Raw genomic sequence first — 19,719 nt, 5'->3', positions numbered from 1 at the left:
CTTCTTCGATATTAAGGATTATTTATGAATATTATTTTTGATTATCTCTAGATATTTTTATTGATTAACAATCGATACTATTATTAATCAAATGAATGAAAAGTTCCCTCTAAAAGGTTCAAATTAACGTTTCTTTAAGCTAACAAAATTATGCTGGTTTCATTATTGGTGCATAAGGGCAATAGTTAAGGATTAAGAACTGAATGTTTTCTATCACCTGTCAGATTAACAACGTATGTACGTATGTAGGATTACCGATTACAATGAAATGTTTGGGTAAATTTTAATAGAAACGTGTCGAAGTGTTTTTGCCAATGCTTCCTAGGAGCCGAGAAAAAAATATATTTTTCTTAATTTTTGAAATTCTTCGAACTTCCCATTTAAATGGCCAAGTCTGGGAATGACAGAATAAATTCAGCGGTATTCCTGAGATCCTCCAGGTCGTCGTATAGTTTGGTGATTTGAGGCAATTTAGAACCTTCTTTCACTAGCATATCATAGTTCATTTCCTGGTATTCCACAGTACCCAAGTATCCACTGCAAGGTTACATTCTTATAGATGGTGATAGAATGCTCCAACTCTAAGCCTCGGCCAGAAATACTATTATGGATTTCTGACTCATTCTGAGATCCTGCAAGATTCTTGTTGCAACCAGCAGTCTTGCTTGGTTCTGTAATTAGTGGGATTAAACCCTGTGGAAATCGTTTTCTCCTTTATATGACCGTTTGGAAATTCCATATGAATACCACCAGCCAATCTTATTAGCTTTCTCATCTGAACTATATGTATAGATTCTGGTCCACTTGCTCTTTGGGTAGGTGGTGTTTATAGATTCAAGCACCTTGGCTTTTATTTCCAATGGATTTTGGCCACTTTTCTTGCTGATACCCGGGATGGATGGAATAATATAGGGTTTCCAAAGATAAGCCCATGGTGGAGAGACGTACACTGCCTTCTTTATTTCAGGCTGAATCGAGCCCATTTTGTATAGGAGGCTTTACCTTTTGAGACGGTTCCGCGTCCTTTGGTCTAAGCGATGTTTTTGAGTCTAAATTAAGAATTTTTATATCCCTTTTATTCTTCAACCAGAGAAGGCCTGGACTCCATTTTACGTATTGGTGTAGATTTCTGACCTCCAGTAATTATCCTCAGTCCCTGGTTTTGGACTACAGAGGCTTTTCGAAAGCAAGTTTGCTGCAAGTAACTTGCAAGTCCCTACTAGTTATGCCATATCCCAGCGTGGGCCTAACATATCCAGTATAAAGGGATTTCAAAATCTTGAAATTGTTTGTATTTTCCTATGCCACCTTTGCTCTGTATGTATTTAATGTTAATTAAGCAACAATCGATTTGCTCTTTTGTGTAGAATTAGAACAAAAGATAATTGACCATCATAAATTATTACAAAAACCAAAAAGCTCTTCAAATAAAGTAAAAAAAAAAATAAAGTCAGGCTTTAGCTTCTTTTCGAAAAAAAATCGATATGCATTAATCTACCCGAATCTTTAAAAGAATTTAAGACCCTCTAAACTGCACGAAAAGATACAAATTTATCCTCGTAGACGAATTAGAGCTGGAAGTATAAAATAAAATATTTTATAAATGTTTCTTTATTTTAAACTTTGTTTTTCTTCTAATAAAATCTAAAAAAATATTTACATGGCTTGAAAGAGTGAAAATTCAGCTTTCCAGCAGTTATAGTTACATTGGCTTTTGAAATTATTGTAAGGGGTTATGAATATATTTCGTAAACGCTGGACAAAAGTTTATTTTTGATTTATATGAAAATTCATTCGTATTTAAGGATTTAAAAATAAGCTAAAACCGAGTCTGACCTTATTGTTCTTAAAATAAACTTTTTTGGTCTATTTTATTAGAAGAGAACTTTGGTTTTTCTAATTTTTTTCACTCTTAAACTGATTTAATACGATCAATAATCTTTTGTATTCTCCTTGTATGTCTTGATGCTTTCTACGAAGAAAAATCGTTTTGTCATACATAATTTATAGTTAGAATCTATATTAAAGAGATTTTTTCAGAATGTATTTATAAATAAGTTAAATATATTTCTTTTAAAAATAGATATAACATAAAGGATAATGATACAATAGCTCTCCTAATAAACTTTGTCTTTGTATTTAACACGTATTTTGTTTTCTTCTATGATAATTTACTAATAAAATGTACTAGCTTCTTTTAATAAAGCAAGTAACTTTAATGAGGCATATTATTGTTCAGCTTCCAATATCTTAACATTTCCAAACTTCCTTCTTAATCTCCATCACTTAGTTTAGATGTATCTATGATAATACTTACTAAGGCACACATTATATAGCGTTGTGCTCATTATTATACTAAATTATAACTAACGTTATGTATGAGTATATTATTAGCTCATGGGTTTGAAATAAGGAGAACAAGTGTTTACGATTAGAAGATGACAATAAGGATAAATTATTTTATAAAAATAGTTTTTGAATACAGAAGGCTCTGAAAGAGGTGTATCGGAAAAAAATCTCACACATTTTTCATATTTCTTGTAAAATATACGGTTGTACTATACCAAAAGCCTAGTATAGAAAATCGATCAAAAAAATAGAAGCATCTATATGAATTTAAAAGTATTACAGCGAGTATAAATTTAGCTATAACTTTTCAAATTATTTCTAAAATAAATATTATTTTAAAACCTTTTTTTATATGTAAATCTTAATATCCAAATTTTAAAAAAAGATAAAGAAAATTATTGCGATTTTCAAATTCTTCATTTGCTCGGTTTAAAGCCCAATCTGCGTCATATACTCAAATGTGGCCTGAGGTTGGCCTAGAGGTCTGAAGGTGTTGATACTGGCTCTCGATCAAGCTGCCTGTATATTTGCAAAGGTAGATTAATATCAATATATTTCCGACCAAAAGAGTGGAAACTTTCTCACAGCGTAGGAAATTCTTAAGGTCAAAGTAATGTACAAATCAAGGAAACTACTTTCAAAAAGTTGTCAAATCGAGTCTCTCATTACTGACACCAAGTAACTATTATTTAATTAATTTTCTGTAAAATTATTTGTATAATTACCTTGGAGTCGTCGGCTGTAAATTTCGACAATCCTGAAAAAAAAATTATAAAAGTATTATAAAAGTATAAATTATAAAGGTAATTTTTTAAAATATAAAAAACTAACAACTAATATTGGTTAATGTATTTGTTTAGTAAGTGTATATTAATATTAATAAATGGATGGAAGTACATGAAATAATTTGTAATGTAGTAATATGAAATAATATTTTTCTAATAAATTTAATAATTTCATTCTGCCAGCTTATTATTCTACGATTTTTAATTGTTGATACAAATATGATTTAATCCTAGTTATTGGTAATATTTTGTTCCAAATATATTTAATTTGAAATATTTAATTTAATGATGTTTTGTATAAAAAATAAACATTAAATTATTTTAATAAGCAGTTCATTTCCTTTTGCTGTTTAGGATTCAAGAGTTTTCAAATTTTTAAAATATTTTAACGATTTTTCACTCAAAATGTTTCCTTTTTTCTCTACAAAAATTTTTATTGATACCATTATGTATTGCCTGTTATAGAGATAATTAATTAATAAACAATTCATAATATTTGATGTTATTATTTCAGGTGATATTGTTAAGGTGAAATTTCTTTACTGACGTTCTACTACTCAAGAAAAAAAAAATATATATATATATATATGTTTTTATGATTTAATCCTATTAATAATAACCGATTATCTTAGTATATATATGAGAGGAAATTGATTTCGTGACGCGAGATGAAACGGGAGAGACAAAGCTGGTCAATTTTAGCAGGAAAAAGTTTTGTATGTTGTAAGGAAGTATAAGGAGCGAGGAAGGTGGGGACTAGGAATAGATAGTTGATTTTCAAAAGTCTTGTTATGTTCAACCATTTATTATATATGTTTATGTTTATCTATATATTAGGCATGTTCAATGAATTGTTGATTCTTTACAACAATATTTCTATTCTAATAGAAGAGTCAGAACTTACAGGAACAGAACAATACAGTGCCAATCTGATTGAGTGAGCCTTTATCATTTCTTGATCTCCTAATACAATATAAAAATTTTCCTGCTAACATCGACTTTGAAACTGGGTATTCTATTCTAATTATTATTGTGGAAGTAATATTTTCTGCTGTATGTTATAAGAGAGAACATATAATCTAATAATCAATAATAATAATAATAAAACTAATAATCAATATTAGTAAAGTTTTAATACACTATTTCATTTCCGTCGGCCAGCCCCAAGCAGTACGCCACTAGTTTTTTATCGTTTCAGGAAGCGAGGTAGTCCAGTGAGTTGTGTTGAATGAACATAGTTTGAACCTTGAAGCATTAAATTTCCTCGTTATAGAAAATCAAGTGCTTTGTGAGGGTAGAACTATGGTTTGACAGAAGCTTCCTGGATCTAAGGCCCTAAAATGTTTACTTAACACCGATGATTTAGGCTCTTGGAGCCGAGTATTGACCACGCAACCGACTACGAATAATTTTAATTTTTCGATAGTCATGTAGAAACTATTAGAAAAAATAATTTTATCTAAACGAGTTATCTAAATTAGATGTTTTACTTCTCAGAGCAGAATATGGTCATTTATGGTAAAGTTTAAAGTAAGATTAAATTAAACTTGTAAATACATATTCTGTTTGATTTTAACTAACTATTATATGAATTCAACTATAAATTTAATAAAATCAAAATTATGAGTAATACCTGGCCAGTTTGCTAAGTCCGAGGATCTTCTTATTTGGTAAATATGCTATTGAGACTTTTCCATAAAATGGGACGAGGTGATGTTCGCACATAGAAAACATCTCGATGTCTTTGACGAGTACCATTTCGTCGTGGTCTTCATCGAAAACTGCATCGTTGAGAACATCTGAAACAACATTGTAGTATTTAGAATTTGTTAATTGGATTTATGCTCCAATCACTTAAGAATGTTTAAAATAATCTCAAACCTCAACAATAAGTAAAATATCGATTCCTAGTTTGTGATTAATTTTTAGTGATAGTAATATAAATAAAAACACGTAGTAAAATTAAACAGTGTTTTTTAATAATATAGTTTTATCGTAGTCTTTGAAATTTAAATACTTCATTTTACATTATATTTCGTTTAAAATGATTTATTTTCTTTTTCTGCATTTTAGTATACTTATGAGATAAAGACAGAAGTGATGGTTTAAATGTTATATAATAAATATAATTCTATATATTCGCTTCCGAATATTTACATACCGAGACTATTTGTAATCATGAAAATGTTTGTATTCATGAAACCAGAAATGCTCTAGGAATAGGTGTAGTAACTTCTATTTGTTGGTTAAATAAGAAAGTTGGTCGGATAAACTAGAAGAGAGAAAAAGAAGAACTTAGAAGGAACGCCGATGTAAAATACATGAGCTTTTATCACACCGTCCTGCGGTATAATTCGTCCTCGGTGTACTTTATTGCGGTTTATTTCCACCTTCAACTCTGCTCAAGAGCTTGAGATGAATGGAATTTAAGAGGTTAAGGCCTTGGCATAATTAGCTACCGTTATCCCATAAATTCCAACATTATTGCCGGTATATATAAACACAAATAATAAAATATTTTCTACCATTAATCCCTTTATCGCGTTTAAATCAATCACAAAATTGCAAAGTACGATATTATTATTAAATCATGTGTGGAAGAATTGAAACAACTGACCAACATAATGATTTTAAAGGAATTTATATGTATATATATATATATATATGACTAGTCCCAGCAATCAATATTGTTCGGTATTCTGAAGGTCGATTTCTACAGTTGATGACAAAACAATCCTTCACTAAGGGATCTATTTCATAAGACCTAATTAAGCTGAAAGCGAATGTCCTATTCAAAACTGTTTTCCTGACGTTTTTTATGAAACCATTTATCCATGAAGACACATTAAATTTCTACTGTACTGGTATTGAATTGTTAATTGACGGATTCGCTGGAGGGATTTCATTTTGGATGAATCTTATGGAATATTATGGTGATTTGCAATATGTAAAAAAAAAAAAAAAAAACTGCGATAAATTTTCTCCTGTTCCTGTCAGATCAATTAATTTTTGATATCGCTCTGAAATCAACTTAGGAAGAACCTTGATCTTCAAAGTGACCTGATTTCGCAATGCTTCTTATTTGTAGAAAAAGAAAAGTTCTTATTAAACTGATAAAGCAGTCTCTGGAACTTTAATGGGTTTAAATAGAATCTTCTCCATACTTCTTTACGAAGTGAAGTGGGGAGTGATAAGGAGATAAAAGTTATTCAATTATTGCTTTTCAAATTTGAGACGTCAACGCTTTGGAACAAAATGTCAGCTCAAATATTAACTTCATTATTGGCTAAAGAATTATATGTAAATCAAGATATTATGCTTTTAGGAAAATTATATGAGATAGTCGAATCATATGATATGTGAGAAACAATACTATTACATTATGGTACACAATTAATAATGGCTTAATGTTGGTGTAGGAGGAACCAAAGCTAGGGTGGGCTGATGGGATAGTAGCCAATGCGAAAAATATTTTGGTTATCAGCGTGTGAGTGCCAATCATAGAGAAGAATGTCAGAAGCTCTCAGAAGAGGCTAGGACCCGATAAGGGGATCGTAAAGCAAATCAATAGTAATAATTTTATGTTTTATTATTTTGTATTAACTGGAGTTTTATTTAAAGGAAAATTATTTGCATGCATTATACCAAGCTATGTTGCTGAATAAAAACTGCCTTTGTGAAGCGTATGAGTATGTGGGCAAGATAGTAGTGCTCGAATTGTATAGTGGTATTGCCAGGAACGAAGCAGCTGACAAAGAAGCGAATAGTGCAACGGAAAATAGGCCATGGACTTTATAACAGCTGAAAGTTGGATGCGACATTAAAATCATGCCATACTGAACCAGTGGTAATGGTGTATATCTGCATCCTAAAATTAATGGCAATAAAATAAAATTTTAGATCTTGTCTTACAAAAATTAAAACGAAAGAAGTTGACCTAACTAGACGGAAGATTGGCCTTATAATATTTTAATGTGAGTAACTGATAAGAACCTTTGGACTATTTTTCTCCCGAACACTGGCAAGTGACCGACTTGCAACTGTCCCCAATTTTCCCAGTTCAGTTTATTTTCCTTCTTAGAAATATTTTTGAGAGAAAGTAATAGAAATAATAAGAAAAGTGTCACAAAAAGGGAAATAAGTATTTGGAGATAGATATATTATTATGTGAGCAAGTCTCGGAAGTTTATCAGTAAATGGCGTCGTATTGTAACCAACATTAAATATCATGAGACAACCTTTTCTAAACTTTCTTGTCATTGAAGGGTAATAAATTAAAAAAATGTTTTTCTTTCTAACCTTTCCTCCCCCTCCCAACCAAATGAAGGAACTTAGTCCCCGTTCTCAGTACTTCCTGTACTTCCACTAGTGATGGATGCATGCAATACAACATCAAAATGAATAACATCATGCACATTATACAGTGACACCAGGAAAAATATAACATACCTTTCACAATAACTGTAGCATTGAATGACAATGAAGAAGATGTTAATACATTAAATTTTTTAAATGAAATTAATGTATTAAGTGCTTATAATTTGTAATTTATGAAGCCCTGATGATCCGAAAGGAATTATATGGTTAAAAATTACAGTAAAAATATCAAATCTCCATGAATTCATGATTGAACAAAATTTTAAAGAGCTAAAAATTTAAAGTTTTGTAGTGTTAAATTAGACATGTGCTGTATAAATAACTATATCCTATTTCTCAACTGTTACGTGTGAATTGAAATTATATAGTACTTTTTTTCTACCTTCCTAATTAAATACCTCTTCAAGATTTTTTTTATTACAAGGAAGTTCCAATTTTTTCATATATTTCCATCCTGTGATCTATTCCGTATATTTTTTCCTGATTCGAATCGACTTCTTTGCTTGAGTAGTGCACATTTTACAAACAATTTTTTTTTTTTGTTTTATTTAGATTTGGCCATATTCCGAATATAGTAGTATATAGTAGTCGGTAGCATATACTGACGTTGCTTTCTTTACTGAGATCATCCTACAGTCATTACTATAGCTATTAGAATTGTAATAAATTAACTCCAGTCTACAGTATACTCTGTGGAATACCTCAAAAACAAAAATGTTTTTCGTCTGATATGCCTCTATTCAAGCAAAGCTATGTATATATTTACGAATAAATATCGGTTTCTGTTAGTTACAAGTTCATTTTCACTGAAAATAGTTTTTCTGGATTTTAGGTTTTGTGCAACTGATTATAATATATTTCCGGATACTCTATTCTATATAGCCGCGAGCTACATAGTAAGAGAGGGGGAGTCTACAGCTGACAGAGATTTATAATAATCTTTGAATGGGCGTGGGTGGTTATCGAGCGGCGGTCGCCATGGACGCAGCATCCTAGCCACTTATGATTCCTCTCGTCGCAGGCTCTTCATGTTCCCGGTCAGTCCTAATGGACATGTCACCTGGTCCGCATCGATTGCTTGTCTGGTCTATCGGACACTTCCCAGTCACTTGTAGCGGCAAGTAATGAGGCAAAATTACTCGAAAAGAAGTCTTAGAAATCAATTTGTAAATTAAAAAGTTTCGCGAAAAACGAGATATGTTCAGTTGTGAGAAGATTCAGAAAGTTGCAGAACATTTGTTATTAGTGAATCAAAATACCAATTAACTTATTTCTTTAAATTAGATATCTAATTGTTATAAATTTCATATTAAAATAATCTCAAACATACAGATCTCAATGAAATTTAGTTGATCTCAGAAATTCTTGCAGATTAAGTCCCTGAATATAGGCACGATCAAATTTATCAAGTTTATGTACCAGTTTCTTGAACAAAAGTATCTTACATATATTTTTTAATAATAAATTTTCTAAAGTTAGGCCTCCCTAATGATTTTTTAAGAAATCGATACCACTTTTTTTCGTCTTATAAATTTCAATTTTTTATTTATTAAGAAATACATCAGTGTTTGATATTTCCATAGTTTATAAATGTTCATTAAAATTGGCCAAATTGTTCCAAGGCTGTTCTGAACTCCTTCTTACAAAGATTAGGCTGCAATTCTGATTTACTAGTGACAAATGATGTTTTTATAATTATACAAAGCATTACAAGAAGTAAAAGAAAAATATCATGCCTTGGAAAACGCCACATAGGAAAATTAAAACGGTAGAAGTTGTCTTAAATAGATGAAAGATTGCCAATGAGTATCTGATAAGAGCCTAGACTTGACTTATATGAGATACACAGGGAATGTAGGAACTGGTAGACAAGAGAGGAACTTCCCACGGTTTCCGAAGCTCAGGGAAATGCTATTTTCCTGTAAGGTATCACTCACTTTTTTTTTTTTTTAAATCAATATAAATTTATTTAACCTTGTGAATTTGATTTAAACATTTACATACTTACAAAGAGGTTGGTTTAACCGTAACTTACAAAGTTTTCATTAAAATTAGACAAATAATTTCGAAGCTAACCTGAATCCCTTTCTCAAAAGGTCAGGGTGTATGTAGAGCCTTTGCGATACTACTAAAGTATCGATACTGGAAACTATTGGATAAGAACGATCCATATTCCACGAGTATCATATTGATCACTGGTATCGATACTAGAAAAAATTAATGAAAAAAAAGTCAGCAGAATTCTAGAATAATCGATATCTATTGCAAGTATCAGATGGGACTATGGTCTATACTACCGTAGTAACGAATGGAAAGTAACGATATTAGTATCAAAAATGTTGGTCAAAAAGTATCGATGGAACAGTATATTAGAAGTATCGAAACGTCCCTAGCTCCAAGTCACATTTACCTCAATAATAGTCATATCATTATCGAACTCATCCGATCAATGATCAATGATTACAAGGAATACACTTTTACATGATAAACTTTGGTCTGAATCTATGTTTTAATTTTTGAATAACCATATATTCCATTTCAAGCTACAACTAGCCTTTGAATAACATGTTATAATCAAAAAAAAATAATAATAGGGTCTATAATAATGAACTAAGAAAAATTCCATTCATTGTGGTTAAATCTTTTCTTTGAAAAGATAAAAAGTGTTTGAGATTAAAGAGACTTTAAAATTAAAAAAAAAAACTGTTTTTTGATAGATGAGAGTATGATTAAGACAATTAACGTGAAAGAATAAAGAAGACTCCTGCTCAACATTGATGGAAGTACGCTAATTCCCTACACGTATTAATGATGAATCTGGTTTGAACGGCATTCTTTTTTCCGTGAATTCTTTAACAACTGCCTGCAAAGTGATTGACAATTAGCAGATTAACTAAAATAAGCTACTATTAATGAAAATGACAGGTAAGACATGAGAAGATACTGAACGTACCCTGCGGCACCGCTTCCATTCCTTTAATTTACTAACAGGTTTGGTTAAATAAACCAAGTCCTTTTTAGCCCTCTGCATTCACAGGCTTCACTGTGAACATATTTAAATGTACTGGAATGTCTGTTTAGTTGATCCTGAAACGGTTAAACTACCTTTTATGTAAACAATTATCATTATTGAAAACTGTACTTAAATAAAATCATTGGTGTATCAAAACCGTAAATAGTACCAAAAGAATAATACTTCCCGGACATGACAAAGTCAAAAGACATACAAAATAGTACAAGTGCCCAAGAGGAGAAAAAAGGCAGTTATTTCACCCCAATTTTTGATTACTTAATTTAAAACTAGGTATAATTACTGGTCAAAATTGATGAGTCTACCAAGTATAGGTAGGGGAAATAAAAAATGGCGGCCGTTTCAAAACGTTAAAAATAATTAATTTTTTATTCGGAGCTCTATATCTTTACAACTACCCACAACAATGAAAAATCTAAGTGTCAGTTAAAGTAGAGTAGATTTGCTAAAAGAGAAGCCCTAATAGAGCTATTTACGTGCAATAGTTCTCGAGATATGGCTTTTTAAAAAGCAACATTTTATAAAAATGTTGTATGGAACGTACTGAGAGATCAGTAGTTAGTGACTTTATTTTGAAAAATTTATATCTCAAAAACCATTTCACGTACAGATGTCTATTATTAAAACTAGGTTAATGAGCTATAAAGTAATTTATGACGTTCAATTTCTTGGAAGTAGTAGTTTTCATGAAATTTGCTAAAATAAATTGATTTATAGTTGTTCGGACAAATTTTCATTTGCCAAATTTATATTCATATAAGAATTAGATATATATTGAACCTCAACTGTCAATATTAACAAATTTATTTTCCCCTTTATAAGATTTAGTTTAGTTTTTATTTCATCATAAATTTTATGGTCAGTTATGGATGGATCCTTGACAATATATCAGATGAAGGGAGCCGTGATAAAGCGATAAACTAAGTAGCTGGAGTAATTAATTTAGATCGGGCAGGCGCTGGCTAATAGAGCGAGGATCCAGTTTCCCTCGCCCTCACAATTCCATTAGCACTCCTCCCTTCTCATCCTTAACTACAAGGGCTTTGGGACCTTTGAGCTACTCCTCTGATTTCACTCTTCCTCTCTTATCATAACGAATCAAGAGTGGGAAATCTGGTGCTGTGCTCTTAAAAATTACAAACAAAAAATTTTTATTGTTCCTTAGGCAATATAAAAAAAGACGAATTGATTATTTAATTTAAATTGGTATATTATTTTAAATTGATTATTCCCAATTATTTCATTTTTTAATTGCGTCACGTTTCTTGCTAGAGGGCTATATTTATTAAAATATTGATTGCCAATATTTGAAAACATCAAAACGTTAAAATAAAAATTATTTATTTTGTAAAAAATACCCCTATAAATAGACTACAACACCATTTCTTTTTTCCATTCATAGAGGTCAATTTCACCAACGACCAGACCAATGTGTTTAAGTATATATGCAAGTATATTCCGTAATTTAGAAAAGATAAGGTTATTACCGTATTAGTATTTTTTAATTGAATTATCACTGTAATCATAATTCTTTTATCATATCTGCGAAAGCTGATAAATGATGCTCATTAGAGATAATTACATCATAACAGAACAATCTCATGATTTTATGTAAATTCCTATCTGGGATTATATTGGGATGATAATTATCATTGTTCTCTTGTGTTATTTAATTTTTTTTTCATGAGGTTAGGAGACCTTTACATATAAAAATTCGTTGTATAATAGAAATAATAAAATAAACGATAATGTATAATTGATTATACAATGCCTATTCACTTATAAAACGTAAACGATTACAATGATGTTACGAAAAAATTATAAAATTAAATAAAAAATTTAAATTTCTTTCCAAATTTATAAGAAAGTATGTTGTGATTTCAATGTTAACTTCTATTATGTTCATATTTTATATGGATTTATAATACGTTTGTTGACGTTTTCTGGTTCTCAACCTTAAGCTTCATATGTGGGGCAAATTCGGATGGTTAACAATCTACCGTAGATGATATATGATGAATTTAACAAAACAAAAATTCCAAACTTTAAATTTATTTTATTGTGAAATACTACATCCTATCTTACATTTATAGATACCTAGGGAAGTACCCCCCGTCAAACCCCACTTTTACAAATTATAAAACTATTCATTTAATTGTACTACTCGTTACTCAAATTGTATAACTGTAATTTACATGTGTTTTGTAGTTCAGATTGTATTGTTTTTTCAATATAGTATGAGCAGGAAAAAAAAAATTATGAAGTCAGCATTTTAATTTGTATTTAAATTTAGTGCCTCTTCGAAAACAATTTTCGTAATCACTTTTTCCTCTAATTGCATTAAATTTTTATTCCGTCTTTGATCCTGTACCTTGATAGAGCCACATACAATTGTCCATGAGTAAATACTCAGTGGTTGGCATGACAATGTAACTCCAGTTAAAGTTTGGATGATTTGTTGCAGATAATCTTTTTCATTTGTTTTGTTGCAAAATGCGTTCTTCATCAGTCAACCTCAATTTTTTAAGACCCATTTTTATTATTTCACCTTCTGTGTAAAATAAAATATTACACGGTGATAAAAAAAAAAGTTTTTATATAATATAGAGATGGTAATAACCAGAGAGCACATTAACACCTTTTCAATTCTATGTCAACTTCTGAGTTCCGATACCTCACAGTGGCTTTACAATCAAAATAATAAATTTTTTTAAACAGAAAACAATTGATTTATTGGCTGAACAAATTTTCACTTCAACAGAAATTTGTTAAATTCCGAATATATTAAAAAATAAAAACTGATATATAAAATTATGATTAATCATTATTGAAGTTAACAAGTAGTTGAAGTATGTAGGTAAGCATTACGTTTTCGTATTAGTGATTTTTATCAAACGCTTGTTTTTAAATGTTTTCAAGATAATTTTCGTAGCAATGTTATTATCAATCAACCTCAGGTTTTTTTTTAATTTGTTAAAATTCTGATTATAATGAAATAATTTAATTTTGATTTTGCATTTATATGATTAATGTGATTTTATAAGAATTTTTACCAGAGTTCAGAATTATTTTCAATACTAAATTGTTTAACATAGGAATTTCAGTTCTTAGCTAATTTTTATTATTATTTTATCAATTACGAAGTATTACTAACCAAAACTCATGTTTACATCCTTCATAAAGAATTATATTATTTTGTTTTTATAAACTTGGAGGGAGTCTGTCTCACCCCAAAATTGTTGCATCCCTATTTCAGATGTGAACTGTTGTATGAAATAAAAATAAAATAAAAGTAGTTATGATTTTTTCCAGAAACCATTTGAATGTTCTGATTGAAATATATCGATCTGATTTCGTCATGGTATTTATTAAGTATGTCACCAGTCAAGGACAACAGCTTCGAACATTATTTCAAACCAGTTGAGATTCTCGGTGAGTAGTGTTCGTCGTTTACCGTTATTCATGCCTTATTCTTTTTAATACGATGAATTTAAAAAAACATAAGAGATTTATTGAAATATACTAATTTAAAAGGACGTGTTATAAGTCATAACATTTGCTCAGTCATTGAGGTATTTCTCTGAATATGAGTTGACAGCTCAGAATATTACTATAAGTAGCCAAGCGTATTTCTCATTTATCATGATAGTAAATTACCATACAAATAATAATCTAAATATTGTCTCTTAAATTTAATTTGAACAATTCGAATGCGGTGAAGAACACGTCAAAAAAAAAAAAAAAAAAATATGCGAATTTAGGAAACAGATATTTTATTTTTTCATATTTTTCAGACATTATATCATGGTTATTTTTAACTTGAATGTCATCAAAGAGCAATATTATGCATTTAAAAAAAACAACAAAAAAACAGTCTACATACTGAGAGAAGCTTGAAATGTCTCCACTCATTGTCTTTTTTTTCCGTAACTATGCAATGAATCATGATTTCATTAAAGTGATGGAGTGATTCTTACCAGATCCATGAAATTAGTGGTTTTTCCTATCAATAAGAGATAAAGATTTGATTCATTTAAATGCTCGAAGAGTTAAGAGTTTTACGACTTAAGATTCTGGTTCATTAGCTTAGTAATGCAAAGCTGATTAACTACTTAAAAAGTCGCAAACGGCTCTCTAGTTCTATGTTCATTAATGCTGCTTTGAGTTATAGAGGTAGTTTTCAGGTTATTTTTTTTTAGTTAAATTCCTCGTCATAATGGTATTTTTATTATACTAAGTCATATTTTAAAATTGCTACTCCATATATGATTGTCATTGATATCATTTGTTGAAAAAACAGTTTTTAGGTACAGGTTACGTTTCCTGGCTCTTCGAAATGGTGGTAAAAAAACAATTGATTTATTTCAACATTTCTAATATTCAAATGAGAATGTCATGTTTATTGTAGCAACTCTTGACCTGTTAACTTATTATGTGTTATGTGATAGTGAAACTGCTAGTGGGAATAGCACAGTTAAAGATTTAGGAAACCATAAAAACTGGACCATGTTTTTACACTTAAATAATCATATTTCTAAAGAAAATTTTATTTAAATGATAATAAAATTGGTCTGATGAATTTATTTCCATCACATATTGATAAATAAACCCAAAACATTAATAATTGATGTGTAATTGACTATGTTATTCTGATGTAACTAGAGCGAAGTAATTTGCGAACAAAATTCAGGTACTATTGCTAAGTATACAAGTACCTCATACGTAGATATACTCGTAGGACGAAATAAGGCTCATTGAGAATATATAAATTCTTCAATTCCAATAGATTACTATCAGTCAAAATTGTTCGTTACTTACAAAAATTATATTGACGGTTGTATTTAATGGAATAAATTTATAGTTATTGGAACTAAATAATTCCTATCAATACAGGTAGAAAAACAATATTCTTACAGGTCATGCGGTTTATAGGAATAGTTATTTTTAGTTTTAAAAGTATCATGTAAGTTTACATATTTTTGGTACAGCTACTTCGAAAGTAAAAACATTCCTACATTTAGTTAATAAACATCAGTTTTAATCTATAAATGTAGCATTATAATGTTTTATACAATATATATTCTCACATATACTAAGGGCAAAGAGGGTTAGATATCCAACTTTATAATTCTTATTAGACACTACACATAATATTGATGTGAGATGAGCAATCGATGATGCAGATTTATGTAATCTTATCTTTTTCTGTTATAATATCAGTTAATTATTAACTGGCATTTGAAAGGCTTAAGGTTTTGTTCTGGAATCATGCCATAAAACCCTGATTAATGCAAATAAAATTTATTTTTACGAAGCAAAATAAAACAAGAAGTCTTTAAAATTAATCTTGTTTACTGATAAGGCATATGGTATTTTGTTCCTATACTACTAACTCTATTAATTTTTAAGGACTGCTAATCATTCACCTGCCATCATATTATGAAGTGCTCAGGATGTACTTCATAATACAGGTAACTAATAGGTCCACAGAGTAAAATTAATAATGTTTATAAAAAGCTTCATAATATGGTATGGACTCTCTTCAGACGGATATTTTACGAATAAAATAATAATAGCATCGTTCGTCCACTACTAACTCATAGTACAAGAGCCGGGAAGAAAAAAAGGCAGTTAACTCACCCCAATTTTTGATTACTTCAATAAAAACTATGTATAATTACTCGTCAAAGTTGATGAGTCTGCCAAGTATAGGTAGGGGGATTACAAAATGACATAAAAAACTTTATTTCAGAAACCATTGGACGTACTGATGTCTGCTAGCACTCAAGTTAAAGCTATTTAAATTTACTACAAAATAGTTAATTATGTTTATCTTTGTAGGAGTAGTAGTTTTTATATTTGACAAAATAAACTCTCAAAATGTTAATTTCTAGTTGTTCGTATAAAATGTTGGATTTTTGAAAAAATATATCTCTAGATCCATAAGACGCACATATGTCTGCCAACACTCAATATAAAGGAAATTTAACATACTATAAAGTAGTTTATGACACTTATCTTCGTAGGAGTAGTAGTTTTTATGATATTCGCATATGAATATGAATTTGGCAAATGAAAATTTGTCCGAACAACTATAAATCAATATAGTTTAGCAAATTTCATGTAAACTATTACTCTTACGAAGATAAACATCATAATACTTTATAGCTCATTAAACAAGCTGTAATTTGAGTGCTAATAGACATCTGTACGTCAAATGGTTTTTGAGATATTAATTTTTCAAAATAAATTCACTAACTACTGATCTTTCAGTACGTCCCACACAACATTTTATGAAATGTTGCTTTATAAAAAGCAATATCTCAAAAACTATTTACCGTAAATAACTCTATTAGGGCTCATATTTTAGCAAATTTACTCTTCTTTAAATGATGTTCTCTTAGGTTTTCTTGTGTTGTTCCTAATTTTTAAGATATAGAGCTCCGAATGAAAAAATTAGTTTTTTTTATTGCTTTGAAACAACCACCATTTTTTATTCATTTTTTTTATCTCATTTCTGAACTTAAAACTTTAGATTTTATTCATCTATTGTTAATCGAAAAATTGATATTAAGTGAAGCAATTAAAAAATATATTATTATCGAGTATTTCACGAAATTAAATAAGCCGAATAGTTGCTTTAAATTTTGAAACACGTTTCCATTGATATTAATTTCTATGTTAAGAGGCGTTTGTACCGTTGGAGGTCTCGACAAGAACAGAGCTCTGAGATAACGAAGCTTTGACCAACCGCCCTTGGAAGCAAGTCTTTGTGGAGCAGCCAGCAGCAGTAACCCACACTAATCAGTAGCCAATTAGAAGCGAAACGTGGAGTCACTCCTAGGTCACTCTTAACTCACACAGATTTCAAAACAGCTTCTTAATTAAATATAAAAAATAATGAATTTATCTTCTTTTAATAAATATTGGATTTATAATTTATTTTCATCGGTAGCTCTGAACAGCAATGGTCTATTGTCTATTGTTTCCATTAGCGTGTTATTTCACAGATCCATCTTATCCTGTCCTGGATAGAGTCAACATTTTTTATGTCATATTGTCAACAAGATGCCAGCGAAATCATTTTTATCAGTAATAAATGATGACAATTGTGCATCAGGATATAAATTATATATCCACGTGTAAACATAATAATCACAATCAATCCGATTTCGACTGATAATTTGACAGAAATCAGCTATCACACGAGCCGATATGACGGTGTATGAAACGATGCTCCACTTGAACCTATATTGATATTGACATTGAGGAATAATATGACGTCCTGAGTGGCATGATTGGCACAAGTAGCTATCCTAATACCTGACTCAAAGCTTCTTTATGATCATTTTTGAAATATCTTATAGTCAAGTGGTTATTAAAAAATGATCAAGTGTTGATAATTTCCTTATTGCTTCCGTTGATGAAATTTTTCCCCACCAGAAACTTTGGTTTTCCCTAATCTATTTCTCGAACATTAAATGGAATTTTACTTACTCAGTCCTAGATTATACATCATAGATTTTTTTAAGAAGACTGAATTATGTATCTTCAGATTTATGTATAACGGCCCAACAAACAGTTGCTTTTGACAGATGTTCATTATCAGATCCTTCTCTGAATGGAATTCCATCCCTATTTTCATTCGCCATTGCAGAATCCTTCCCTCCTTCAACTTCCGCCTATTCCTTTACTTCCTATCCATCCAGATCCAAAATAATTAAAATTAATGCTCTGGTTTTCAACTAAAATTAGTAAGTCGAAGATAATGTTAATACTTTCTAATCTTACACACATTTTAGGTCCAGTTGTGATTGTCGCTAAATTTAAATGACTTATTACAATTTTTTATCTTTTTTTTTTATATCTTTACTGAAATTTACAACTGTTTATGACGATAAATCCAGTAAATTTGATGATTTTATTTTATCTTTTAAATACTACCTTTCAAGGTATTTAAAAAAAAAAAAAAGATAAAAAAAGTGCCCAAAATAATTGGAACACTGCTTTATTGAATGGATTGTCTAATCTTCTGTTACAAAATATTTTTTAATATATTCCTTGTTTTATTAAAGTAATAAGAAAACTATTTATTATTAGCCGACGTTTCGCCTCATTTCGCAGGGCTTCATCTGGACTGCACTCTGGAAGGAAAATATCCCTTCCTTTTCTTTCAAGAATTCTGCCCTTTACTGTGGGGCAAAACGTCGGTTAGAAAGAAATAGTTTTTCTACTATTTTCGTTTATTCTTTTGGGCTGTTGAATAGAAGAAAAAACTGTTCAAAATAAATGCTATGAATGTACATTATATTTGCAATTTTTTTTTCCTTTTTTGGTATATTTTCAGAAAGTAGAATTCGCTTGCGCCACTCAGTTTGGGAACCACTGACTCAATGCACTTACATGTGGTAGGATTGTAATAATCATTATTGTAGGATTGTATTTTATATTGCAGGTGCTTGTAAATGTAATATAATACTGAAACCTACATTTTTAACATAATAGTTACTCACCTTCTATGCATTGGTCGTATCCTTTGGTGAAGAAGAGCATGGCCTTCGCAGCTCGCTCCGGTGTCTTCAGTAGTCCCTGCCTGTCTGGGTCCTCGCCTAAGGAAGCTAAGAGAAGCCTGTAGGAGGATGACATGTCCGGAAGGAGTGCTTCCCTCGTTGGTGGTCGGTGGTCCAGTTCCAGGTCGTGGTGGAACATGCATTTTTCATGTCCTGAAACATATTCCATCAATCAGCAACTTTCTTAGTTAAAAAACCAATTCATGTAAAAAATATAATCGAGGCAGATTGACATTTATATTTAGGAATTGATAAAGGAAAGAAATGATTAAAAACAGAAATTTTCGCAGAAGAAAAAAATATATGTTAGTACTGGATGGATGAAAAACTTATAGAAAGTAGATCCCAAGTAATTAAGTAAGTATTACAGTTAATTAAGTAGATCATATTTTTTTGTGAATGATTTTCTTGAATATTGCTACAATGGAGTGATGGAGCGAGATATTCAGAAGAAGAAGTCAATTCTTAAACCTGCGGTACATTATATGATCGGTTATAAAATATGACAAAATATTGTTTATATATATATCTCTAAGAACTTAAACTTGTATCAGTCTCAGGCCCAAAAAATGAATCCATGATGGTCCCTAAATTAATAAAAATGTAG

General features: G+C 30.1%; 1 protein-coding gene across 3 annotated transcripts in view; it reads right to left on the bottom strand.

Annotated features, from left to right (window-relative positions):
- Window positions 1-19,719, bottom strand: part of Pu (GTP cyclohydrolase punch) — a 69,670-nt gene that overhangs the window by 5,358 nt on the left and 44,593 nt on the right. For all 3 annotated transcript variants that reach the window (XM_014429356.3, XM_014429357.2, XM_014429355.2), the window contains 3 exons: window positions 19,056-19,265; window positions 4,768-4,933; window positions 3,075-3,106 (listed from right to left, as the gene is read on the bottom strand). In XM_014429356.3, coding sequence (XP_014284842.1) covers window positions 3,075-3,106; window positions 4,768-4,933; window positions 19,056-19,265 — 408 coding nt within the window. The remainder of the gene's footprint in view (window positions 1-3,074; window positions 3,107-4,767; window positions 4,934-19,055; window positions 19,266-19,719) is intronic.

This window comes from Halyomorpha halys, unplaced genomic scaffold (genome assembly GCF_000696795.3).
Source record: "Halyomorpha halys isolate HHAL.00 unplaced genomic scaffold, Hhal_1.1 Scaffold790.1, whole genome shotgun sequence".
Lineage (NCBI taxonomy): Eukaryota > Metazoa > Arthropoda > Insecta > Hemiptera > Pentatomidae > Halyomorpha > Halyomorpha halys.
Note: the sequence above shows the minus strand (reverse complement) of the source record. Positions and strands in the feature narration are given on the sequence as shown.